Here is a 27,965-nt window from a genome sequence, read left to right on the forward strand (position 1 = left end):
TTTCTATCTTAGTTAAAAATTATCAAGCTAGTGCCAACACAGGACTTCTATTCTAGTTTATAATTACCAAATTAGTATTAGATCATGATTTCCGAATTTTTGTTCAATTAAGATTTTCTTTTTGAAGAGTTTTAATAAGATTCTATTATAGAGTGTTTTCACATATTAAAAAGCTTTCTTGTAGGAGCCATAAATATGTATGCCTATATAAAGAATAGCTAGGGAAAGACTAAGATAATTTTTGATATTAAATTTTCTCTTAATTATTCAATGGATATTCATTTTCCTAATAGTTCTAGTTCTACTCTTTTCTTTGAAGCTTTTCATAATGTGTTCCATTTCCCTATTGCAGCAGTTGTAGTTATTATATTTTTGCTTTTTAGTTGGAAAATCCAATACTGTCTAATTGATGCATATGAATGAAATGCACAAAAACCATATAAAGTAATACAAATCACCACTGTGGGTGCCTCACAGGGCACCTCACACCGATTTCACACGCACATCTTTCGATGCATTGGAATATCTCCCGTAGTTATAAGTTATTATGAGATGTTCCCAAATGTGCGTGTGAGGCGCATGTGTGAGGAGCAGATCCCTTCCCTCACTTGTGCCCGTGAAGAAGCAAGCAATCAGATCACAGATGGCTAGGATTATGCTTTGATTGCTTTTTCTTTGATCCCAACGCCAATTTTCCCCAGCTCGGATTTCAATTGGTTTCTCTCCTTTCTTTGCTTGTCGTAGTTTGCAGTTGCTGACTTCAACGGGTTTAAATTTTGTTTCTGATTCTCATCGATGATCAGGTACTCTTTATGGGTTTTGGTGATGAATAACCATTCTGGCTTGTGTAATGCAAAATGTGGATTGTTCTATTCAAAATAGTAAGTTTTTTAATGAACTACTGTGTCGTGTGGATTTCCAAGCTGAAGTTCTTAGCCTGTTTAATTAATTAGTCGAGGGACTGAGGAGGAGTGCTATCTTCAGGATTGCCCCTGGGATCTTAGCTTTATTGTTTTCTCGGATGCCGCTGGCAGGGCTTGCCCTCGCTGGTGCTAACTTTCTCTCAAATTATCAAGAAAAGAAAAAGACGACGGACTGCTTTCTAATAAAATGAATTGAAGAAAACCCATTTATTTCCCTTTTTGCTTTCAATTTATTTGCAAACACTAGATAATTGAAACGTTTTCTACTGAAATTAAGGTGGCATTTGGTATGTCCAAATCGGCAGTTTCTGTTGTTACAGGGAGATGGGAATGGGGGGGACTACTCCATTTTGCGGAAAAATAGAATTTTTCTGCTAGAACATTATGAATGCCTGCAGAGTTTTTAATGACAATTCAACATTGCTACCCTGGGTCTATGTTATTTTCTGATTTTGCTAATAATGGTATCCTTTTTCATGACCTACTTTTCATGGAAAGCATAGTGAGGGAGTGCTCCACATCAGAACTTTTAGTTTTTTTCTCCTTATCCCTTTCTTTTATTTTTTCCTTCTATTTCCTTTTTTTCCCTTATTTTGTGTTTTTGGTCCAAGGGGGAAAGTTTATATATTATTGTCAGCTGATGTTGTTAGGCATCCTCATAGTGCCCTTACCATTTATGTTTTTTTTTTTTTTTCTAGTAGCATTAACTCCTTGACATGCATTTTGCAACTTCATTTTATATAGACTATAGAGCAGGCTTGTTTCAAACTTGAGTAAATAAAAACACTAGAAAGCTTGAAAGGCGAGGGCGTGCTTGGAAATTGGAATATTGTTTAACATGGAGGTGGCCATGGTCCTGATAATGATGGCATTCCTAGAACAAATACCAAGTAAATTTGTTGAGTTATAATAGTTGCATGGAATTTATGTTATACTGGTATAGGTAATTGACTAAATAATAGATTGTGGTTTCAGTTTAATGCTGATATCCATGCTTTCCATAGTGCCCTCTGGATGATGCTGAAATGTAATGCACAAAAACTAAAAGCATAAACATTTAATAGGAAGCTAGACAGACGAATTTTCATTCCTTCACGGTGAATATTTTTATGTTTATAAAAAAAGGGAAGCCTAGTGCACGAGGCTCCTACCAATGGAGGGTTTGGGAGGGACAAATGTATGCAGCCTTACCCCTGCATATACAGAGAGGTTGTTTCCAAGATTTGAATCTGGTCACACAGGTCGCAATGGAGCAACCCAACCATTGTGGCAAGACCCACCCTCAATTCTCTTGTGTTTTGGGGCATACATGTGTTATATGAATAGCTATTACATACATGTGTTGTATGAATAGCTATTACAATATGATATGTTTGGCTTCAAAAAATAAAAAATTAAAAAACAATATGATATGTTATTTTACCAAAAGAAAAGAAAATGACTGTTTTTATGCCCAGTTTATCTTAGAATATTTTTTTGACTGGCAAGCATTCTGACTCAATGTTTTGCCTATGTTCTGTTATTCAGTCTTTCCATGGGAAGGCTTACTTCTCCAATTAAGTGTAAGTTTTCTTTATTTTTCTGCAAAACAACATAAACTACAATAGCTGTATTAGCTACTTTTTCCATCTCAGTAGGATAACCTAAAGGCTTATTCAAGCATATATTTGAGGAAAAATTAGTTAATCCAATGACATATCCGTGACTCTGTACAACAGAAATGGATGTATAATGTACAAGTAACTTGTCAGGTTATCCTAGTGGCAATAATTTAGAGTATATAAGCATCTCTATGAGAAAATTTGTCTTCAAAAGACAAATCATGTAAGTCAACTATATGCTATTTATTTATTCTTTCTTTACATCTCCGAATATGACCCGTTCAACGTAAACTATCATAAATTTCTTTTCATGAAGTCTGTTGAAGATTAATTAGTTTTATGATGTTTTTTTTGAGTAGATGTTTTATGTTAGTTGTTAGATAGGAGGTGGGGACCGCAGTAGTTATGTGAGTCCAAATTTTATTATGTTTTTTGAGTGTTATATGTTGTTTTATGTTTTGCCGCCCTATAAGGGCATAGTTGTCTTTGTACTGTTCTATTATTTTAGTATAAATAATAAGTGAAGGGGGCGGCCAGATTATTGCTCTCTTTTCTTTCAACTTCTCTTCTTCTCTTCTTCTCCTTATCTCTTCCTTCTCCCTTCAAGAAACTACTTTCTTTCATATTTTTTTAATTCAACAGATTTCTACTTGGTATCAGAGCATCGGCTAGGGTTTCTTGAAGCATTCTCATGCAACCCTAGATCAGCCGACTGTATGAAGTAGTAAAGGGCTGATCGATCTGCTATAGATTGCCTAGTTCTTGGAGTTTTTGGTGGGATCTAGACATCAGGAAGGTGATCTACTGTTTGGCATCAAAATCAGGAAGAATTGGAGTACGGGGAAGAGTCCCAGAAAAGTTGGACTCTTTGTTTTTGATCTGATCTTGGGCGCCCAGGTATTGTTAGTTTTCTTTTGATTTTCTAAAGAGGGCGGTTTGGTTTCTAAAATTTTCTAGGCCTCCCGGAGTGACCGATTCACTTTTCTCTCTGTTGGGAGGCATGGGGAGGAGAGAGATTTCCCTCCAGCTAGGGTTTTCTTCTTCCAGAAGGATTGGTTTCTTTGTGTGAGGTATTAAATTATTTTTTGAAGGTCTCCAATCTATTTTTTTTCTTACTGTTGAACTGTTTAAAGTAAAATGGAGAGTTGGAATACCGAGATGAAATCTACCGGTACTATGGGACTGGATGTTGGAGGTAGTAGTGATATTTTTGGGTCTGGGATCATTACTACAGTAAAACTTGATGTTACAAATTATTTGGAGTGGACACAATCAGCTAAGATGGCTATTGGTGCCCATGGAAAATTAGGGTATTTCACTGGGGAGGAGAAGAAACCTCATACAAATTCTTCCCGATGGGTGCAAGAGAATTACATGGTTAATGTCTTGGCTATGTAATTCTATGTTACCTCATATTGCAAAAAATTTCCTATGGGCTAATACTGCTAAGGAGATTTGGGATGGAGTGATTGAAACCTACTCTCAGAAGCAAAATGAAGCCAGAGCCTATCAGTTAAAAAATCAGGTGATAAGTATGAAACAGGGAGAAAAACCTCTTGTTGTGTATTTCTCCATGCTGAAAACCCTATGGCAGGAAATAGATCACTTAGAAACTATGGTATGGGAAAGTGTAAATGATGCAACAACTTATCACAAACTGGTAGAGAGGAATAGGGTTTTTGAGTTCTTGGCAGGGTTGAACCCTGAATTTGACATTGCTAGGCAGCAGATTCTTTATGGGTGTGACACTCTCTTAGGCCTATGCTTTTGTCTCCGGAGAGGAGAGTAGGAGGAATGTAATGCTGAGACAGATTGGAATTGACCAGCCGGCTATGGTTGGTACAACAAAACATAAGCCGAATGGAGACAGGGAGAGTAGTGAGACTAGAAAGGAAGATAAGAAGGACTTGGTGTGTGATTATTGTAAGAAGCCTAAGCATACCAGGGACAGTTGTTGGAAGTTTCATCCAAATCTTATGCCTACTCGGATAAGAAACAAGAAGGGAAATGCAAATGTAGCCACTACAGGAGACTCTTCAGCCCCTCTCTCCCAAACTGTTTGGGAATCCATTGCAGTAGCAGCAGTGAGAACAAAATTGGAGAGGTTTGGACAACTTATGAGTAAGAAAGGTTCACCTAGCACCTAGCTCTAGCCTTCCAGATGGACAACAAAATGCAGGAGCCAACCACACCACTTCCTTTGCACATACATGTAGTTCATATGCAACTGCGAATCTTGCATCCACTTCAGGTAAGGAGGGACCTCCCTGGATTATAGACTCAGGAGCATCTGAGCATATGACTAATGCCCATACCATTTTCAGTTCCTATCAGTTGTGCTCTGGTAGAGACAGAGTCTCTACAGCAGATGGTTCACATATGCCCATTGTTGGGAAGGGGACAGTTAGAGTGATCAATGATATAACTCTGTCCTCTGTTTTACATGTCCCTAGACTTCATACCAACCTACTGTCTGTTAGTTCTTTGACAAAAAAATTGATTTGTTTTGTGACCTTTCTTCTTGGTAATTATGTTTTGTAGGATCTGGAGTCAAAGAAGATGATTGGGAGTGGTCGTGAGGTGAATGGAGTCTACCTTCTAGATGAGATTCTGAGACATCAGGGCCATCATGTTAGCAGTAGTAGTAGTAGTGGGTCAGAGTCAATAAACCAGATTATGCTTTGGCACAATCGCTTGGGACATCTTTCTTTTAGTTCTTTGAAATGTCTTTTCCCAAAGTTGTTTAAGTCTGTTCAATTATCTATTTTGGAGTGTGAGAGTTGTCAGTTAGGAAAGCATTGTAGACAGTCTTTTAAACCAAGTAATAAAAGAAGTACTTATGCTTTTAATATTGTTCACACTGATGTATGGGGGCCATATCAAATCCCTTCCATGGGAGGATTCTGTTACTTTCTCTTGTTTGTGGATGATTATACACGATATTTTTGGATATATTTGATGAGGTTCCTAATTTAGTACGACAATTCCACCAGATGGTTCTCACACAATTTGGAGTGAGAACTAAGGTTTTTAGATCAGATAATGCCAGAGAGTACTTTGAGAAGGACCTAACCACGTATTTCTTAGAACATGGTGTAGTTCATCAGAGCAGTTGTGCATATACACCGCAACAGAATGGAGTTGCTGAGAGGAAAAACAGACACATTGTGGAGGTGGCAAGGAGTCTTATGGTGTGTGCTTCAGTTCCTGTGCAGTTTTGGGGAGATACAGTTCTTACAATCGTACATGTGATTAACCGTGTTCTTTCACGGACTTTGGGGTTTAAGGTGCCATTTAGCCTCATTTTTCCAGATGGAGAGATATTTCATACACCTCTAAGGGTTTTTGGTGTGTTTCTTTTGTTCACATTCTTGGCCCTCATCGCAAGAAATTGGATCCTAAGGCCAAGAAATGTGTTTTTCTTGGGTATGCTCAGAACCAAAAGGGGTATTGTTGTTATGACCCAGTGTCGATGAGCAAATTTGTCACTATGGATGTTACCTTTTATGAATCCACATTCTTCTTCTCGAGTGGTTCTCCTCAAGGGAAGAGTTTTGGGGAGGAGAACTCACAATCTGTTCCTCTTCCTGTTTCTGTGGTACCTCCATCAGTTTAGCCAACATCTACATCAGTTCAGCCACCACCTGCACCATCAGTTTAGCCAGCATCGGTTCAGCCAGCACCTGCACCTACAGTTTCCTTACCTGAGCCACTACGGACAACCTCACAGGAATATCAACACCGGCAGATGATGGTTGACTCCACACATCCTCGACCCACACCACTCTCTGTCAGTCCTTCTGAAACTTCAGATTCGGTAGATACAGTTCCAGGTATTCCTCTTGAGCCTATTATGTTTTCTAATGATAATGTTTCTGTCCTAACACCATTGTTGCAGCTGATCCCACTGACTTTGATTTTCCCATTGCACTTCGTGAGGGGAAGAGAAAGTGTACAACCCACTGCATTTCACACCATCTTTCCTACAGTGCCTTATCACCCTCTTACTGTGCTTTTCTTTCTTCTCTGGATTCTGTGTCTATACCTAGGAATGTTACTGAGGCTCTCTCCAAACCTAGTGGAAAACAACCATGCAAGATGAGATGGATGCTTTGGAGTTGATCTCCCCCCAGACAAGGAGACAGTCGGATGTCGATGGGTATTCACAGTGAAGTATAAGGCTAATGGCAAGATAGAGAGGTACAAGGCAAGGTTGGTAGCAAAAGGGTATACTCAGACCTATGGTGTTGATTATCTGGAAACCTTTGCACCAGTAGCTAAGATGGGTTCAGTTCATATTCTTTTATCTCTAGCAACCACCTATTCATGGCCCTTGTTCCAGCTTGATGTAAAAAATGCTTTCCTCAATGGTGACTTACAGGGGGAGGTATATATGGACATTCCAGCAGGCTTTTATGAAAATGTTGGTAAAGGAAAGGTGTGTAGACTCAGAAAATCTTTGTATGGACTGAAACAGTCACCTGGGGCTTGGTTTGATAGGTTCAGAGGGGCACTCATCCATTTTGGATACACACAAACATAGTCTGATCACACCCTCTTTGTGAAGAGGAGAGATGCTTTGGTGTTAATTCTGATTGTGTATGTGGATGATATAGTGGTGACAGGAAATGATCTGGAGGAGATTGATGATCTAAAAAAATCATTGTAGAAAGAATTTGAGATCAAAGATCTTGGTGAGCTCAAATAATTCTTAGGGATTGAAGTTGCAAGATCCAAGCATGGGATCTTCATTTCACATAGAAAGTATGTACTTGACCTACCGTGAGAGACTGGGAAGCTGGGGACCAAACCAGCAGACACTCCTATTGATCCAAATCACAGAAGTAATGGTGTGGATGGTGAATTGGTAAAGGATGTGGGGAGATATCAAAGAATGGTGGGCCGACTGCTGTATTTGTGTGTGACACTACCAGATATTTCTTATGCTGTTAGTGTTGTGAGTCAGTACATGCATGCACCTTGGGTTCAACACTGGGAAGCTATTGAGAGAATACTTGCATATCTGAAAAAGCACCCTAGCAGAGGCATTCTTTTCTCAAATCATGAGAATCTGAAGCTAGAATCCTATACAGATGCAGACTGGGCAGGATGCTTAGATGACAGGAGGTCTACATTAGGAGTGTGTACCTTTGTAGGTGGAAACTTGATCTACTGGAAGAGTAAGAAGCAAGCGGTTGTGGCAAGGTCAAGTGCAAAGGTTGAGTATAGATCCATGGCTCATGGTGTCTTAGAACTTCTTTGCGTTAGATCTCTTTTGAGTGAGATTGGGGTGAAAGCAGAGGAACCTATGATGTTATATTGTGACAATCAGGCTGCAATCAATATTGCCCACAATCCAATTCAACATGATAGGACAAAACACATTGAAGTTGATAGACACCTTATAAGAGAAAGGGTAACAACCGGAGAAGTGTGTTTGCCTTATGTCTCTTCAGAGTTGCAGCTGGCTGATGTTCTCACTAAAGGGGTGGCAAGGAACAAGCTTGAACATGATCTACGCAAGTTGGGAATGTGTGACATTTACTCCCAACTTGAGGGGGAGTGTTGAAGATTAATTAGTTTTATGATGTTTTTCTAAGTAGATGTTTTATGTTAGTTGTTAGATAGGAGGTGGGGACCACAGTAGTTATGTGAGTCCAAATTTTATTATGTTTTTTGAGTGTTATATATGCTGTTTTATGTTTTTCCGCCCTATAAGGGCATAGTTGTCTTTGTACTGTTCTATTATTTTAGTATAAATAATAAGTGAAGGGGGTGGCCAGATTATTGCTCTCTTTTCTTTCAACTTCTCTTCTTCTCCTTCTCTCTTCCTTCTCTCTTCAAGAAACTACTTTCTTTCATATTTTTTTTTAATTCAGCAGATTTCTACTAAGTCAATGCACAGTTATTAGCTGGTGAAGAGAAGGAGAATAGCCCTTGATTCATCAAAAGCAAGTTATTTATTATACTGCTCAATTCTGTTGGTCCTATCAAAGTTAAGCTTTTATTTCTATGCATTTGGAGGCTGCAAATCATGTATTTTCTCCCCAGGCTGAAGTTTTAACTCTACGGCATCTGCTCTCACATTGTGAGGGCATTTTACCATGGATGTAACAAATGCCACATCAGCAAACATGTATTGTTTTCACAATTTGTCCTTGTTGAAAGAAAACACCAATAGTGTGATAAGAGAAGGAACTGGAGCTAGGCAGAGACACAAGAACAGAGAGTTTACACCAGGGGTAAAAGGGGCATTGAATGGAATAATATGAGGGATTCAATTGAAATGATATTTGTGAAAGGGCCTTGCATTTTCAAGTTAGTGCCAAGGTCGGAAGAGATATGCATGCCTCCTAATTACACTACATTTTGGTTCCACAAAGCATGTTTGGAAAAGGGCTGCAGGCTATGGAGGCTGCCTTCTGATTTGAGACACTTGACTCATTAAACCGAGGGGATTAGGGGCAAGAGGTGGGTTGTTACTGGAATCGTTTCCTCATGCTATCATGTAGGGGCTGTAAGAGGAAAAGAACTTGGCATTACTGTAGGAAATCCTGGCACTGTTGTGATTGGAGGCCTTATTTTAACAAAAATGAGGATATAGTAATGGGTTTTAGTGGATCAAAAGGCAAGACTGATGAAACGGTAGCTGATATCAATGCTTCTCATTTGGTATAAGGTTAGCTAAAGAAAAGGGTTTTCCAGTATTGGTGATTGAATGGGATTCATCAAATATCATGAGGTGGGGTTTGGGCTGAACTAAAGGACCTTAGAGATTGTTTGATATCTGAAGATTGGGTTCTGTTAGAGTTAGCTGAATAAGGGTAGATTAGTCAACTCACCTTGGTTAAGTTATGAGCTTATGTGGCAGTCTTATTAGAGGTTCTCTGTCCCATACTTAAGTAGGGGCAGTTTAGTCCTTGTATATTTAATTAGAAGCCTAATCACTATTAAGAGGTCGACTGATAGGGTTTAGCTATCAGGTTCGACAGTTCTTTCATCTTCTTCTTCTTCTCCTTCTCTTTCTTCTTCTCCTTACTGGTTCGGACTACTGTAGCTACAGTAGAAACATGGTACCAGAGCGTGACAACTTCAGTTCGTGACAACTTCAGTTCGTGCTTTAGTTCTCTCCTTTTCTTCTTTGGGCTGTCAATGGAGAAAAGTGGTTCGTCCCAGGCCTGAAACATCACAGCTCTTCTTTTTTCTGGTGCACAGAACCTCCTTTCCTAAGAAAACAACTTCAGCAGTGAATGGTTGGCTGAAGCTCTCAAATGAAGGTTGGTTATCTCTCCTCTGTGTGCTGTTGGTATTTCTGGGTTGAAAATCTTCAAGAACTTGAGAGGACTGATAAAAACCTAGAGAACTAGGTTGGTTGTTGCCCTGGTTCTTGGAAAAATTCCAAGAACAGGCTGTGTTTACAGTGACCAAATGGTGTAAGGGCTGCTACTGTAGGTGGCCGAATGGTGCAAGGTGTAATGCAATGGTACTAGTTGAGTTTTTGTTGGTCTTGTCGTGCCCTCTTAAAAGCGTTAAAGCAGGTCTGTATTGTGTGTGACAGCTATGGCTGTGTGGTGGTGCTTGTGATGCACAAACTCTGTTGAGTAGTTGTAAGAGAGCTTGCATGTGGTTAGTAAGTGCTGAATTAATGTCGGTGTCTGTGTTTTTTTTTGTGAAATCAGTAGTGGTGTGGATAAGAACAAAGGCGTGTGTATCTATCATTGTGTTTAGGGACTGCTGTAGGTTCTGGAACATCAAACTCTTGACAGCAGCACTTAGTTGGTGATTGGGAATTCAGATTAGAGGTAGCATTGAAAGAGTATCATGGCAGCAATGGGAGATGGCTGTAGTGATCAGAAACCTAGTGTGGTGGTTTCCTCTGACTATCTAGGTGTACAGATGACCTCAATTAAACTGAATGGTGAGAACTATGTTCCATAGGCCAAGTTGGTGGAAGTTTTTCTCAAGGCAAAGAGAAAAGTGAAGCATGTGAAAGAAGATAAACCACCGGCTGACTCTCTAGGGTTTGATGATTGGGAACAGGAGGATGCTCAAATCATGACATGGCTATGGAACAGTATGGAACCCAAAATAAGTGCCAACTTCATGTTCTTAGATACAGCTAAGGACATATGGGAACATGCCAAGAAGCTGTATTCTGGGCAAGATAATACTACAAGGGTATATCAGCTCTATCAGGAGTACTTTGGTCTGCAACAAGGAAATAAAACCCTAGAAGAGTATTATGCCAGTATGAAGAACCTCAGAAATGAACTCAATGTCTATCATCCTCTCACTCCAGATGTTAAGGTTCAGCAACAACAGAGGGAACAACTAAATGTCATAAGGTTCTTAGTGGGGTTGAAATCAGAGTATGAACCAGTTAGGGCCCAAATATTAGGGGGCTCTACCCTTCCTACACTTGAGGAAGTGTTTGCTCGGCTTCGCAGGATTTCTTTGGGATAGACAGAGAATCCCACACAGTTTGATAGATCAGCTTTTGTGACAGCCAGAGGAGGTGGACATGGTACGAAAGGGGGAGGACATGCCTCCCGAGGAGGTCGTGGTGGTTCCATATTTGGTCGTGGTGGTGGTCGTGACTCAGGGGGAGGCCGTGGCAAAGAAAAAGGCAGCTCTACAAGGAAGTGTACCCACTGTGGCAGGGAAGGACATTCCGTAAATTTCTGTTATGATCTTCATGGCCGCCCTCCCTCTAAATGGGCCAATCATGCTGTTGCTGGTGGGGTTGATGTCAGTGATAATCAACAGGCAGACCTAACTCCTTCCACATCTACATTTGTTTCCGGAAGGGAGATGGTGAGTGTACCGCGTGATGAGTATGAGCGGTTCCTTCAGTCCACTTCACAACACACTATTGCTACTCTTGCCCACTCAGGTATAACTTGCCTGTCATCTAAAACCTCTCCTTGGATTATTGACTCTGGAGCCTCTGATCACATGACCGGGACTTCAGGTGTGTTCTCTTCTCTCTCTAAAACTTCCACATCTCAAACTGTTGCCCTTGCCAATGGTTCCTCCTCTCCCATCTGTGGTGTTGGCAATGTTGACATGGCTTCTCTTTCTTTATCATCTGTTCTATATGTCCCTAAGTTTCCATTCAATCTTATGTTTGTTAGTAAATTAACCAAGACTCTTAACTACTCTGTTACTTTTTTCCCTTCCTCTTGTGTTTTTCAGGATCTCAGGACGGGGAAGAAGATTGGTGGGGGGCATGAAGCTAGTGGATTGTATTACCTTGACAGTGGTGGATCGTCAGTTGTACTTCAGACTTCACTCACTCCTCTACAGTGGCATTGTCGACTGGGACATCCTTCTCTCAAGGCACTCAAGATACTAGTTCCGTCTTTGAGTCATTTGTCAGTGTTACAGTGTGAGTCGTGTCAGTTTGGGAAACATCGTCGTGTTTCCTTCAGTCCTAGAGTTGAAAGTCGTATGTTGAGTCATTTTGCTTTGGTTCATTCAGATGTTTGGGGCCCGATCAAAATAGAGTCTTATAATGGTTACAAGTATTTTGTCACTTTTATTGATGATTGTTCAAGAATGACATGGATTTATTTAATGAAAGAAAGGAGTGAATTATTTTCCATTTTTCAAAAATTTCATGCTGAAATACGTACACAATTTGGTGTTCCAATCAAAGTTCTTCGTTCAGATAATGGTCGTGAATATTTTCTAACTTCCTTTCAACAGTATTTAGAACAGCATGGAATCATTCATCAAACTTCTTGTGCATCCACTCCTCAACAAAATGGGGTGGCTGAACGGAAGAACCGTCATCTCCTTGAAACAGCTCGGTCTATTCTTCATCATATGAGTGTTCCTAAACGGTTTTGGAGTGATGCTGTACTTACTGCGTGTTTCCTCATTAATCGGATGCCCTCCTTTATTCTTCATGGTCGGTCTCCCTTCTCTATCTTGTTCCCCACCTTGTCTCCCTTTCCATTAACACCTCGTATCTTTGACTATGTGTGCTTTGTTCACAATCTGAGTCCTGGAATAGACAACTTGGATGCACGCTCCATTAAGTGTGTCTTTCTTGGCTACTCTCGGACTCAAAAAGGGTACAAGTGTTACAATCCCATTACTCGGAAGTACTATGTCTGTCCTGATGTCACCTTTTTTGAGTCTGTTCCCTTCTTCTCAGGAACTGAAGCATCTTCGTCTCCACCTTTACTTCCTCTTCCTCTTCCAGTCAGTGATCCCGTTCCAGGTGTTCCTGTTGGAGTTGACTCGTCACCTCTTCCAGTCGAACGACACCGGCCCCTCCTCCAGCTTCTACCTTGTCCGCGGATCCTGTCGTTGCTCCTGTTGCTGAACCTTCAGGACTTGACCTACCCATTGCCTTACGGAAAGGTAAACGTAGTTCTACTCTCCATCCCATTTCCAATTTTGTTTCAGTATCTCGCCTTTTCGCCTCACATCGCCAGTTTGTTTCACTATTGTCATCTATTTCCATACCTAACAATGTCCAAGAGGCTCTTAGTTCACCTGGGTGGAGGTAGGCAATGGAGGAGGAACTCTCTGCTCTTCAGCATACTCACACGTGGGAGCTCACTACTCTTCCTCCTGGTAAGCATGTTGTGGGTTGTAAATGGGTGTATACTGTTAAATACTTGCCAGATGGTAGTGTGGAGCGTCTGAAAGCCAAACTTGTTGCTAAAGGGTATTCACAGTTGTATGGAGTGGACTATATGGAGACCTTCTCTCCAGTGGCTAAGATTAGCTCTGTCTATGTGTTAATTTCCCTAGCAGTTATGTATGATTGGCCCTTATTTCAACTTGACATAAAAAATGCCTTCCTTCATGGTGACCTTATAGAGGAGGTATATATGGAGCAACCACTTGGGTTTGTTGCTCAAGGGGAGGCTGGTAAGGTGTGCAGACTGAAAAAGGCAATTTATGGGTTGAAACAATCGCCTCGTGCTTGGTTCGGGAAGTTTAGTGAAGTGGTGAAGAATTTTGGAATGAAACAATGCCAGGTTGATCACTCAGTGTTCAACTATGACTCAGAAGCTGGAAAGATTTTATTAGTGGTCTATGTGGATGATATTGTCATAACTGGCAGTGACAAATTGGGGATCGACAAACTCAAGGTCTTTCTGCAAAATCATTTTCAAACAAAAGACCTTGGGACATTGAAGTATTTCTTGGGTATAGAAGTTGCTAGATCAAGACAAGGTGTAAACCTGTGCCAAAGAAAATATGTTCTCGATCTATTGGACGAAACAGGACTGTTAGGTGCAAAACTGGCTGAGACTCCTATGGAACCAAATGTTAAGTTGAGCAGTGATACAGGGGAAATATTTGATGATCCTGGAAGGTATAGACGACTAGTGGGGAAGCTGAACTATTTGGCTATCACGAGACCAGACATCTCCTTTGCAGTCAGTGTGGTGAACCAATTTATGCAGAACCCTCGTATATCTCACTGGGATGCAGTTCTTAGAATTGTAAGATATTTGAAGGGAGCTCCGGGCCGTGGGCTATTGTATAAACCAGGAGGAAAACTTGAAGTAGTTGGGTACACGGATGCAGATTGGGCGGGCTCTGTGTCTGATAGAAGATCTACTACAGGTTACTGCACATTTCTTGGAGGAAATCTTGTGACGTGGAAGAGTAAAAAGAAGACGGTTGTGGCTAGAAGCAGTGCTGAAGCCGAGTACAGAGTCATGGCACACACTACATGTGAATTAGTGTGGTTGAGGAATCTCCTACAAGAAATCGGGTTCCACATGGATAAACCTATGAAGTTGTACTGCGACAATCAAGCTGCGCTCCATATCTCATCCAACCCTGTTTTTCATGAGAGAACAAAGCACATAGAGATTGATTGCCACTTTGTGAGGGAGAAGGTTCTTACTGGAGAGATAAGCACAGAACATGTAAGCTTAGGTGATCAGTGGGCAGATTTGTTTACAAAAGCCTTAAGCTCAGGGAGAGTTTACTATATATGTAACAAGCTGGGATTATATGACATATATTCTCCAGCTTGAGGGGGAGTGTTAGAGTTAGCCGAATAAGGGTAGATTAGTCAACTCACCTTGGTTAAGTTATGAGCTTATGTGGCAGTCTTATTAGAGGTTCTCTGTCCCATACTTAAGTAGGGGCAGTTTAGTCCTTGTATATTTAATTAGAAGCCTAATCACTATTAAGAGGTCGACTGATAGGGTTTAGCTATTAGGTTCGACAGTTCTTTCATCTTCTTCTTCTTCTCCTTCTCTTTCTTCTTCTCCTTACTGGTTCGGACTACTGTAGCTACAGTAGAAACAGGTTCCAACAGTTCCAGTCCCATTCAAGGTTAGATGGATAGAGATGTAGCTGGATCTTTTTGCAGATGTGTTAGCTAGTTGGTATTGTCACAAGATCTATATAGAAAATTGAGATTGTGTACATGTAACTGTGGGATAGGCTTCTGTGTTTTTGTTGGGCTAACACCATGTTCTATGTGATTTCATAAACATACTTTTTTTATTTTGAGTCTTTGACATCAATACATACATTGTTACACATCAAAAGAATGGTAAAAGAAAATTTAAAAATTCTCCTTCATGAAAGTCTGATCTATCATATGGTCTTTGCAATGAACTAATGATATGTTTATGGACTTAATCATCTACATTTTATTTCCTTTAATGTCATTAGTTGTTGCTTCAATTCATTTGATTTGCCTTATTTTCTTATTGATTTTTTTTTTTTGTTTTTATGCAGGTAAAGCATACTTTCCTTTTGTTAAAAAGTGCACTTGAACATGTATGTTTAACCATGATTTGATCTAAGGTACCAAAGTAATACTGGAATGTAGTATTCCAATTTAACCTTTTACTTTATTTGTGGCTGGTGATGGTTCGTGCAGATGGATTCAATTTTTACATGGCATGCATCACTTTGAGGAAATTTGAATATGGGGACTCCCAGTTTCTTGTGGAATTTTATGAAGTCCATAACAGGTGGGCTGATAGCTCTCACCATTTCAGATAGATATGCAAGTATTGTCTCTGTTCATGGCCTCTCCATGCATCATACATTCAATTCAAGCACCAATAGTGTTTTGAGATCATTGTCAGGTAACCTCCATTATTGCTTGTTTGGTTTGCCAAGTTACTAGTAGGTTGAGATTAACTTCCGGAGAACTTGAACAGAGGACTGTACTTCAATGATTTGGGTGCAGATGACTATGTTTTGGTGGAGAAGTTTTGTCTTGCAAATTATAAGTTTACAGGTGGAGATGTGATAGTGTTTCGGTAAATCTACTTCTTAATACCATAGATGTAGCTTTTCTACTAAATTGCACACATCATATTAGAATGTGAAGAACAATAGAGCACATTTTGGTATTGCTATGGCTATATTCCCTGGCATTTACCTGCTTGGCTTCTTTTTTCTTCAAACAAGTTCTGCTTTGCTATCAACCTATAAGAAAATACATGAAACAAAGATATATACACAATGTATGCACATAAATACATGCATACATACCTATACCCATGAATAAATGCATCTATTAGATATGACTACTCTGTATTTGAATTCTGTACTTGTGTATTCATGTTAGTGAATCTGAATCAATTGAATGTTAAGCCACCTCTTCGGGTGGTGATATTCACACTGTTTACTGTAAGAGAAATAAAAAATGCCTAAGAGGGAGATTGATGAAGTTGAAGGGAATTCTTTAAGGGTTGGAGATAAGCCTGTTGGTCTGGAACTGGTTGGATCTGCTGGGGTTGCCAATGGAGAGGTTGGAGAGGAGATTGCAGGTCAGCTTTTTGAGAACAATGTAGTATTGGACATTGAAAGGATTAATGATAATTCTGTGGATCTGAAGAATTTCAGGAAGGTTCCTCTTGGAGTGAGAAGATTTAGAAGCCAGAGAAATTATCAAAATATTATGATGTCAAAAGTTTTTGCTAGACTGAAAGGGGGTCTATTTGTGATTGGACCCAAACAAGAAGGGGATGAAATCAAAGAAAGCTCTGAAGAAGAAATAGAGGATCCTTGTTCTAGCTTGTCTTTTTCAGCTTGCGGTTTTGGCTTCATTTGGGGCTTTGCTGTTCTTTGTTTTTTCAGCTAGATTGGGTTTGCTCATTTTATGCTGTGATTCAGGAATTTGTTTTGGTTGGGTCGTTGTGGTTGGTGAGGTTGGTTGTTTTCTGGGCCGTCATTCTTTGGTCAGAGTTTGGTGTCTGGGTTTTGTTTTAAGTCTGTTTGGTTTGGTACTGGAGTTTGTTTGGAAGTGGTTTTTTCTTTTCCCTTGGGTGACTTCTGGTTACCTTTCTTGTATTTTTCTTTTTCTGTTTAATAAATTTGAATTTTATTACCAAAAAACAATCCTTAACCTTATGAGTCCTATTTAGTTCAGATACTTTATGTAAATCTGATATTAATGTCTTAGCCTTTCCATGACTTGGTTATTTAGGCTTCAGGTTGCACTCATTTCTAGGGCAGATCTAGCAGTTGAAGGATCCAGATTTATGACCATATGCTCAACATTTGTTGTTTCAATGCAAACAATATAGGCTACCTTTTTGGAGCTGTGGAATGTTAAATTTCATTGGTGCTAAACTTCCATAATTTTCAGGTCCCCTAATAATCACAAGGAGAAACATATAAAGAGAATAATTGCCATGCCAGGTGAGTGGATTAAAGTCCCCCATTCACATGATATGTTGAAGATTCCAGAAGGGCATTGTTGGGTTGAGGGGGACAATTCAGCTTCCAGCTTGGATTCAAGATCATTTGGCCCGGTATGTTTCTAAACATATGCCTACATGATATGGATAGCCACATGTCCGTGCACACACACACACACACTCAAGAACGTTATTATAGTAAAAAATAGAGGTATTGTTTTGTTAGATTCTAGTAGTATATGGGAGATTTGTTATAAAATAAGTGTGTTTCATAAGAGCTACTTGGATAGAGTAGAATATTGTATAAACTCAGCTCAGTTCAACAAAGCCTTATCCCAAGTCCCAACTATCAGGGACTGGCTTCAAAAGTTTCCACTCTACTACGGGCCATATCCATGGTTAAACTTTGATCTGTTAATTACATTGCACTTCCTCAACTACACACTTTTTTTCTAAGTGCATTAGAATTGCAAAAAATCCATAATATTTTGCTATAAATTGTTACATAATACTGTAGCTGACAATCCGATTATCTAAACGCAAGAAAGTTGTATAGAAACTGCTCTGGTTATGTATGTGGAAAACTCAAAAAACTGTATTATATTATGTTTAATATCAGTGAAGAAGGGTAATAACTATACTATAAATCACACAATATCAGTAAAAGACAGAGAATATACTGGCTCAATTTAGGCTATGTTTGGTTTGATAGAAAATAAAAGAGAAACAGAAAGTTGAGGGAAAATTCTTTTGACAAAATTTGTCAAATTCCTCAAGAGCTTTCCCTCAACTTTCTGTCTCTCTTATTTTGTATCAAACCAAACACAGCCTTAATGTTTCTCCTAGATCTTCAAGAGGGAATGAAGGGCTTGTAGATGGAATTGTCAACACATATCTGACATATTTTGTTTCTTTTAATTGGTTATCCTTGTCGTACACAAACATACACAGAATGGCTGGCTATTCTACAAATTCGTTTTTTCTTGATTTCTACAGAAATAGTATCTGTTTCTTCTATTTCATGCCACAGGAGCCCTACTAACTCAGAGGCACTTCTTTTGGCAGGTTTCTCTGGGGCTGGTTCAAGGGAAGGTTACCCATATAGTCTGGCCTCCGCAGAGAGTAGGTCAAGTGAGGAGAAGCATTCCAGAAGGAAGATTTTCTTTCTGACTCTTATATGCATGTGCAAGCATAGGACAGTAAGTTCATTTTTTACATGGACCTTTGTCAAGTAATAATCATTCAATTGGATGACTAGGCTGTGCAATCGGTGTTAGCAGTATGTGTGCCAAATCTTCACTATGCCTTGCTTCCGCAGACCAATTCTGTGACTTTTCTTTGACAATCTTTTCTAATAATTTTTAGCATATTCCTTTGATATTTGGTGTTGATTCTTATCCTAACTAGTGGTCTAAGAATATACTGATGAAGGTAACCCATAAAATAGTTTAGTCTTGGGAATCTCTATGGTCCCCATATCATGCAACCAAACAAATTAGGTGATGAGCATTCTTTTTTCTTTGTAGAATGATTGCCAGTCAAGCCAAAGTAGGAGTGAGCATGGTCGGTTTGGTTCCAAGGTTGAACTTGAAACCTAACTTGTAGGGTGTAGTAGACAAATTAATCAAATATATGACTGTACACATTGCCTCTTTCTGATAGCATCTTGGCAACTTTGCTTGTGACTACATGTATTTGATCCTTTCCAAATGGTGTGGTTCATCTTCTCAGCTACATCATTATGTTTTGTCTTAAGAATTGCCTACTTGTGCTGAATGCCATGACCACGGTTGTCAAGGTGTTTAGGTGATTCTGGGTGACACGGGGGCAGATAGGCGATAATGATTTTATAATATAAAGAACCAACTTTTGGCCAGTTCCCTAGTTTCATATGCCATTCAGCATGCATACTAATTGAAAAAAATAACAATTCTCTTTATTAAAAACAATAAATTTCCTCAAAAAATGGCAAATTATCATATGTAAAAGAAAAAATTCTTTTAAATATATTAATTTCAAAAATAATACTACTATAATAAGTATTTAATAGAGCAATTTCATATCAATTAGCAACTAAAGAAGGTTATTAAATTTATATGATAAAAATTCAAGACGGAAAGTAAAATAGAAAAAGAGGATGCAATTTTTGTGTTATTTAATTGGAGAGAGAGTAGAAAAAAAAGCCTCTATACTTCTATTCTTTCTTTCTCTTTTTCTTTTTCTCTCAAAACCTTTTCATCTTTTACATTTTAATAGTAAAGCATTGAAACAAAGTATGAATGATATATATGGTATATAATAAGTTTAGGCATTTGGGTGAGGTGCCCTGCCATGGGTGATGCCTAGGTGACACCTTGACAACTACAGCCATGACTTTTACAATAGTTATGAAACAGTCCTTCATACCCACTACCATTATTTGAACAGATTCTCTTGAGAGGTTTACTTGTCTTTCAGCCATAACACGAAGCTCTTTGAAATCATCCAATACTTGATCTCTAGTTTTCAATTTATAAACCTATCATTTTCTATTATCATTAGCTATGAAAGTAATATAATAAGATGCACAACCAAGTGTTTTAACTTTTATAGGCCCACAAACATTAAAATGAATTAATTCTAAAACATATTGTTTTCTATGAAAGTAGAAACTTTGAAATGAAACTCTATTTTGTTTATGAGCTAAATAACAAATACATGTATTTAAATTTGTACCTTTCATCTCTGTTAGGAGGTTTGTCATGGCAAGAATCTGTATTCTCTTCTCTTTCATGCGGCCTAGTCATTTGTGCTGTAATTCTATAGAGATTTCCTTCTCCATAGTGTTTATTTCACCCTTACGCATGAGTCCTTGTGTATGGTAAAGAGTGCAACACCTCTTGTCTCTTCTTACTATAACAGACCCTTTTGATGATCATTTTGCTAAGCAAGGGGTCAACAGAGGGAATTGCTTTTGGGCTTAGTTGTAACTGTAAGAAAAGGTTTCTGTGGTTGTCCTAAGATCATGGGGTAGCCGAGGCTACTCATAATATTGTATATTTCTCTGCTGATTTAATAGAAGTCTTCTTTCTGTTGCTGCTAAAAAAAGAGTAGAGACAAATAAATAACCACAAAGAAAACAATAATAATGATGCCAAGATTTATGTTAAAAACCCCTCAAAGTGAGAGTAAAAATCCACAGAATTAAAGCCTAAAGAGCTTCCACTATTAAAAAGAATAATGGGATGCAGTAGTCTCTCTAACAACCACTATATCAAGGGGAAACCCTCTTGGGTAGCAACAAACATCATCATTGTAGAAGTATTGGCTCTTCCTCTTCTACAGCCCTTATATTGCCTTTTCTCTAAAATCCTTCTCAAAATCCTCTTTTTTCTCTAAAACTTTTAGATGAGAGAGGAGATGAGAGAGCATAACCTCCAATTCGTTGGAGAGAAATACAACATATTAACTTCTTGGACAATCTAAAAGCAAATTTTTTTTTTCTTTTTTTTTATTTGGTTTGTCTTTCTTGTGTATGGGGGCCCACCTCATGAAGAGGGAATCCCAACAGCATCAACTCTCAAACAAAAACATGGAAAACATTTTTTTGGTTGTGGTGTATTTCTTTTTTCAAAAGTTAATTAAAATTAGAAATGCCTCTTGAATTCTTGGTTTCAAAATTATGTTTTCTACAAGGGTTTGATACCATGCATGCTTCACAAAGCATACAATATTCACACAATCCATTAGTGGGTCGGTATAATTGATCTATGCCATGTTGGGATGCACATATAAGTATATGAAGAAAAATACCCTCATTGGAAAAAGACAAGAGTGTTAGACAGTTTTGTATGCCCTTAGCTTCAATCAGAATGATGTACTTTATGAGTTTATTGTAAATGAATAAAGATACATATTTGATTTATGTTCCCTTGGTATGTTTCTGTGTAATACCCTTAAACTGGACACTTAATGAGATTCGTGTTAGTTTAGAATGTTCACAGCCAGTGGGTCGGTCTGGGGAGACCTATCCTGACAAGGCTGACACTGTGGTGCCACCAAGTCGGTTGGGGTGGCCTATCTCAACTGCTAGGGTGAGACCCTAGGCACATACAGTGTAGGATTAATTGAATCTTTGAACTGGACTGGATTTCCAGTATTGCCCTGGACCTTGGAGATTGATGGGCAAAATTGGAAAGTTACACCCGACCCCTAGACTCGATTATGATACTGCACTAGGTGTCGGATTGGGCTATCTTTGATGTACCAATCAGTGAGATCCTTAGCGGGGGTCAAAACCTGGGTATGTTGGGATAGTCCGAGAATTCATCTGAGTGGGTGATCATAGTGACAGGATTAGCCCCTTTGTTGGACAAAGGTAATGATCGGGGATGCACTCTCACTGATGGAAACCAAGACTGCCGGCAGCCGATTTCAACCATTGAGATTTGTTTTGCAAAATATATTTTATATAAGATATAAAAGTATATATATTATGGTTTCTAAAATGTTTGCAAGAAGGTTTTAATTCCCGGGATCCATATAAGTGGAGAGTGCAACACTGTTCCTTGCAGCCGAGGGAGATGTCCTCTCTTGTCGGGCAGTATATGATCATTATGGGCTGAGAGGTTAAGTGTAAGACCATTGAGGATAACACCTGATGGGCTAATCTTGCATCTGCCCACAGTCCCTGGGTGTTACAAGGTGGCTTGGCCCAGGGACCACTTTGTGTAAGTGTTGGGCCCATAGAGCCCATTTGATGGGTTTTCAGGGGGTACACTATCTTCAGCAGTGCATTCGGTCAGGCCTTGTAACAAAGGCTGGGCTGAACCCATGTGGCTGATGTGTAGATCAATGCTTGGGTCCCACGCCATACAAGGAAGCCTAACTAGGCAGTAGTTTGGAAGGCTTTTTGAGTACATAACCTTAAATGGGCCTTAAGCCCATTTCGAACTGGGTTGATTTGATCAGTCATTTAAAGGGGGCGAATTCTGAAGTGGGTCAGCTAAAAGGATTGGGCTTAGACCCTATCCACTCAGAGAGTCCAAGATCTAAATGAGATTTAGATCTGGAAACCTCCTAATTAGATTAGGAGATAGCTGATCTGATCTGCAGATAAGATAAGGATTATCCCTTATCACTAAGTGACTTCTAACCCAAATATGATTTGGATTAGTAACTCCTAATCTGATTAGGAACTGATCCCTTTGAGATTATAAAAGGGGAAAGGGGCGGCAACCTTTTATATGATCAATAGCATTCTTCTCTTTGAAGAAAGAGAGATTGAGAGATTTCCTGCATACTGCGAATTCTCTCCTGCCGCCACCTTCCTGCCATTGCCATTCCTTCAGTTCGATCTCCAGTTCTTGGGAGCAATCAAGATTTGATTTTGATCTCAATTTTTTGGGAAAAGATTGGTTGGAGCTGTACTCATAAGCCGTCCAGCTGATTCTTGCGAATGGTCAAGTTCTTTTGAAGAACATTGTTGATTCTGCTCCATCCTTCACTGCGCCATCTTCAGTGGGAGCAGATTTTGGATCCTTCCTTGGGCGTGAACACCTCCATTGAGAGATAGTATTTCTCCGTATCAGGTATAATCCTCTCCCACTCCTTTTGGTTCAGATTTAGTTCAGTTTATGGTTCAAGATTGATCTTTGAAAATATGATTTTCTAAATAGGGAATACGATTCCCAGTTGAAGGAAGATATAAACTTTTTTTGAAATTCGCCCCTTATTCCGCAATCTTTGGGCGTCCATAGGATGGATCTCTCATCCCCTTCAAAGAGATGCAATGACTTATATACAAGGATTGACCCACGACCTAATGTCTTTAGCTTCTAAGTTAAATGTGGTATCCAATTCTTGTATATTAGTCCTACACACATTTACAAACTCTGAAAATTTAACAACTCCCTTTATTGCACAATGGTAGTATTAGAACTAATGGTTGTAAATTTTTTATGAATGCATATAGTGATTCACATGGCTTTGTTTGTTTCTCCATAGTCAATTAGTTGGCAAGGGCAGTTAATTTCACCATGTTGACTCTACCAATGGTGAACGTGCTCCAATAATTGAGCAATTGGTAATTCCCATGGCATAACCCACTCGTTGATGATTCTTTGTTCGACTGTTGGCGACTATACGAGGCTCTTGGTTAATGTATGTCAAACTTGGTGATATAACGACTTCCATTCGAGGTGGAATACCTAATGTGGAAAGCGACTCATATGTGAGGAGATTGTTGGAATCATGTCTGAGTATATGAAGAAAAAATCCCACATTTGAAAAAGACGAGGGATACAAGGGACTTATATCCAAGATTGGCTAACAACCTAATGGCTTAAACTTTTGAATTATTGGTGGTGTCCAACATGCCACACACCAAATAGTAGTGCATATCAGCCTTGTTGAAGTGAGAGCATGTTTTTATTTTTAGAAACATTTTTTGCATTGGTTTTAGAAACAAAGTTATCTTTATGAATCAAATTGGAAACACTTCCACTTTGTGTTGGAAAAACTTGCCTAAGATTTTATTTTTGTTTCTTTTTGGTCTTTTGATGATATAGCATATTTAATAGAAATAAAAACAAAATCATTCATGTTGGAGAACCCCCCCCCTCCCTACTTTTCATTTCTAAAATCTTGGTAACCCGTCCAATTTTCTTGTGCAAGTGTCCATGTGTGAAGATAGGGGAAAAATTCAAGTACATAGTTGGATGATATTCTTAATGTTGATGGGAAACTGAGTACTCCATATTTGTTGATTTTATGAACAGGCCGGATCTATTGCTGGATCTCCAATAGGAACACACCTTTGAATGCTGTCTAACTATAGACTGCTACATGAACACAATGTATGGTATGTATTTACAAGCTCGAAGGTGCATTCCTATTAGAACCGGCCTGCTATAGGTAACCAGAAAATCCTTATCTCTAATTCTTGCCAATGTTGAAAGTGATGATTCCCATTTAAAAGTTCAAATCTCCTGCAAGCATGGCTTCTCAAATCACCACAAACCAATGATTTCAACTATGATGTCAGAAAGACATGGTACCGGAACTTATAACCAATCAACTGGCATCATAGAAGTGGTAACCAATCAGATAGATTTCCTTCAAAATTCCTGGGGGTTTTGATTGGTCCAAGCCTTTCCATTATCATAGATTTTCCTGGTATTTATCATGCTAGTATTGGTCTGTAGCAGTTGTTAGTCAACTATTACAAACTGTTCACAACTGCTATAAACCATTACAAACCCATATTTAACATGTTACAAAATTGTTGCTGAAGACGGGTACTCGACTGTTACAAACTCATATTCAACTATTACATGTACCCAAATTTTACACAACTGTTTCGAATCCATACTCAATTGTTACAATCCATTACAAACCATACTTCAACTGTTATAAACTGTTGCAAACCCATACTATTACAACCCATTATTAATCCACACTCAACCACTGCAAACTATTACAATTACAAACAATACTCAATCATTACTCCATACTTAATCATTTCAAATTAACATGTGATTGATACAAACTACAAACCATGCTCAACCATTGCTTCTAGGACAAAACAAACGAGTCTTGGATTGAACATGCATTGTGGTAGAGTGTCATGTTCGAATTCCCCTTTTAGACCTATAGTGGACAACTAAAAATCAAGCAATTGATAGAGCATATTGAATTCTACATATTACTTTTCTTAGGTGGGTTTTGACAATATATATATATATATTTATCATTAAGTGGATCCACAAAAGACCAAATGTTATGCATAGATAATACATTAGACATACATTAATTTAGATTGGATTGGATTGGTCTAATATTCATTTTATTGAAAATGGGGTTAGATTGGATTTCCATAATTTGGATTTTGATTGGAATTATTGGATTCTTATCGGATTGGAATGGATCCAATTAATTATGAATACAATATCAAGGTCATCTTAGCTAATTTTATTAATAATATATAATATTTTTTAATCTTAATTTAATTTATTAACGTTAGTTATTTAATATATGATTTCGATTCAAATTCGATTTGGCCGAATCTGATATAAATCCAATGGGTAAGATTTGATTTACATCCAAAATTTAACAATTCAAATTTGGATCTAGATATGTGTGATTCATCTGATCCGTCATAGGCTGGGTATATCAAGGTTGATAGAAATCATAGAACCCATCCCTGTCCCCACAAAAATCTCTGTCCCTGTCTCCATTCCCATCCTCATTGGTGGGGACAAGGTTATCCCCATCACCGTTCCCATGGGGTCCTCACTCATTGTGATTTTTTTATGATGTCAATCATTTTGTTTTTATGTTCTATTTTATTTAAAAATTAAAATATAAAATAGTTAAAATTTATAATCTTATTAAAAAAAAGATCAAAATATATTCAACATATATATTCTTAAAAATATTAATATACATACATGCATACATATATAGATACATATATACATACAAGACGGGATCCCATGGTACCCTCAATCCCCACCCATCCCTGCCAATGGGGTTGAAAATTTTTTCATCCCTGTCCTCATGGGGAAAAAATCATTCCCATTCTCGTCCCATTCAGGGTAGGTCCCCACAGAGATCGGGGAAATGAGGAAAATTACCATCCCTACTCAATCCTGATGTAAGTGGTGAACTATTTTTGTATGTTATACTGATGTAACTATGCCGAATCGTTTTCTCCCTGCAGTTACATGCAACCATAAATGAGTTATTGGTTATAAGTTACAGGAGATTACTTCACTTGCATTTTCTGCATTGATATAGTATGTTATGGCAGGGAAACTGCAGTTGACTTCCCTTAATACACCAAGAGAGAGAGAAGGAAGAAATGAAAAGAAAAGCAAATGATAAGGAAGAAAAAAGGAAATTCCAACCAAACAACCAAATGTCTAAGCAATAAGCATTGCCTCAATAACTTTTTTATTACTCTGTCTATAGGTTGGTATATTGTCAATCTTAAGTTGGCCGGCCGGCCGGATTGGGCCCGCCGTGAACAAAGTTGTTGAAACTGGACAACTTTTTCTCTTTTTCGTCTTCTTTCTCCTCCAAAACTTTTTTGTTTTGGGTGGTGCCTAAGGCCAACAACGCCAAAGCTCCATGCAATTATAGCACTTAATTAACTACCAGGCATCTAAAATCCTTACACCATAAAAGCATAAAACATACAAATTAAAGCTAAATAGCATTTCTTTTGTAGTCATACGTACAGTTATAAAACCTTGTTGAACAATAAATTCAACTTATTTAATTTAGATGATTCTTACAACACCTTTCCTTAATGGGTTACAGCTCAAGTTGGTCGAACCACTTGGCTTGAGCCATACCACTCTTAGGAACCATGCGCTCGAACCAACTGGACCTTTCTTTCTTTACTCAAATCCTTATCTCTTAAATGTTATTGACCAAACCCAATAAACAAATGACACAATACAGAGTTGCAGACAGACGTTTCATCCCACGAGTTCTTGCTCCCTAAGCCTTCAATAAAATAATAATGTTCATGCCTTCATGGGCATGATGAGAAAGAATATGTCAAAGAACAAAAGTGTTGTGTATACAAGGAACCTTAACTAGGAAGGAAATATACGATCATCCATTTCATATTATTATTATTATTATTATACCTAACTTTTTAGAGTTAAGGATATATATATAAGAGAGGCGACAGTCATCTTCATCAAAGTCTTTATATTGTTTTTTTGTTATATTAAAGAGATTCTCATTTCTCACAATCTCATGTCATCTTTGCCGTTCTGCCACACACGTGGCAGACATCCAAATGAGTTGGGAACATCAAGCACCTCATCCACTGGAAAAGAATTTTGGGTTGGAGAGGTTAATAAAATTGTGGGTTGAAGTTGAAGAATTCTCTGCTTGAGATAATGAGGAGATTAAAAGTCTTTATCTCTTGATCCAATAATTAATCATCATTCATCATCCAATCTTGACATTTTTGGTTTACTTCCAGGCCTTGTAGCTCATTTAAATAGTTTGAAATGAACCTGAGTATTATATTAATTGTTGGTGGTCTTCTGAACAGGTGATCAAATCTGATGTATAATATAAAATTGCGAAGAACCCTTTTGATATGGACCACTCCTAATTACTTGTTTGGTCATGCCTCTAGAAGAAATCAATCAATAGAAACCAAACCATCATATGTGGTACCATGCTGTACGTGTGTATGTATGTGTGCCTGTGAATGGTTTGTGGAGAGAATCTAGTCTTAACTCTTAATAATTTGAGCAAAAACCAAGCCTTAGTTTGGTTCTCTATGATTGTATTTGACACGAGTATCTTTGTCACTACTCCAAGTAGTGGAGGGTGTTGTAGAAATCATACTTAATAAGGACATATGCTTGTGCTGTTATGTCCTTTCTAAATCAATTATCTTTGTTGATTGAGAAGGGTTAAGTCCATCAGGGAAGGATAAAATTTCCATCCTTTTTGGGGTTTAGACAATAACAGGTGTCATTTAGCAAGACCCACGATTGTCCTGATCACGGAATTACAAAAATAATTTTAATTTTTTGTCACGTGCATAAAAGACCTTTGTATTGATATTGACCATAAGAAGAAGTGATTTGTCGCAAGTTGAAGGGACTAAGAGTAGTAGTAGACCAAAAACGATATGGGTTGAAGTAATAAAAAGATGATTTAAGCACTAATAATTTAACAATGGGTATTAGCATAACAGGATTCATGTAACCCAACTTCATATAGTTTGGATAAAGTTTGTATGATGATGATGATGATGATAATGAATCACAATAATTTAAGAA

General features: G+C 38.4%; 1 protein-coding gene across 7 annotated transcripts; it reads left to right on the top strand.

Annotated features, from left to right (window-relative positions):
- Nucleotides 1-535: 535 nt before the first annotated feature.
- LOC104610784 (uncharacterized) lies at nt 536-27,456 on the top strand. Of its 7 annotated transcripts, none has more exons than XM_088904354.1 (7): nt 536-803; nt 15,251-15,292; nt 15,396-15,606; nt 15,711-15,783; nt 17,118-17,283; nt 18,235-18,368; nt 27,224-27,456. In XM_088904354.1, exons 3-6 carry the CDS (start codon nt 15,444-15,446, stop codon nt 18,337-18,339), a joined length of 507 nt encoding a protein of 168 aa, XP_088760480.1. In that variant the 5' UTR covers nt 536-803; nt 15,251-15,292; nt 15,396-15,443; the 3' UTR covers nt 18,340-18,368; nt 27,224-27,456. The 7 variants fall into 7 exon arrangements, with proteins under 7 accessions (XP_088760480.1, XP_088760482.1, XP_088760481.1 ...); XM_088904356.1 differs by lacking the exon at nt 27,224-27,456 and adding an exon at nt 2,451-2,485 and having other exon boundaries at nt 15,251-15,319; nt 18,235-20,728; XM_010277565.3 differs by lacking the exon at nt 27,224-27,456 and adding an exon at nt 23,928-24,504 and having other exon boundaries at nt 538-803.
- The last annotated feature ends 509 nt before the right edge of the window (nt 27,457-27,965 follow it).

The sequence above is a fragment of the Nelumbo nucifera genome, chromosome 4, assembly GCF_055504915.1.
Source record: "Nelumbo nucifera cultivar China Antique chromosome 4, China Antique-T2T, whole genome shotgun sequence".
NCBI lineage: Eukaryota > Viridiplantae > Streptophyta > Magnoliopsida > Proteales > Nelumbonaceae > Nelumbo > Nelumbo nucifera.

What these genes read in the sequence shown, in the direction of transcription:
- LOC104610784 (XM_088904354.1), top strand. Translation starts at nt 15,444, where the DNA reads ATGGGGACTCCCAGTTTCTTGTGGAATTTTATGAAGTCCATAACAGGT. An exon ending in GGAGATGTGATAGTGTTTCG is followed by an intron (nt 15,784 to 17,117) that starts GTAAATCTACTT and finishes CATAATTTTCAG; the next exon opens with GTCCCCTAATAATCACAAGG. An exon ending in ATTCAAGATCATTTGGCCCG is followed by an intron (nt 17,284 to 18,234) that starts GTATGTTTCTAA and finishes TTCTTTTGGCAG; the next exon opens with GTTTCTCTGGGGCTGGTTCA.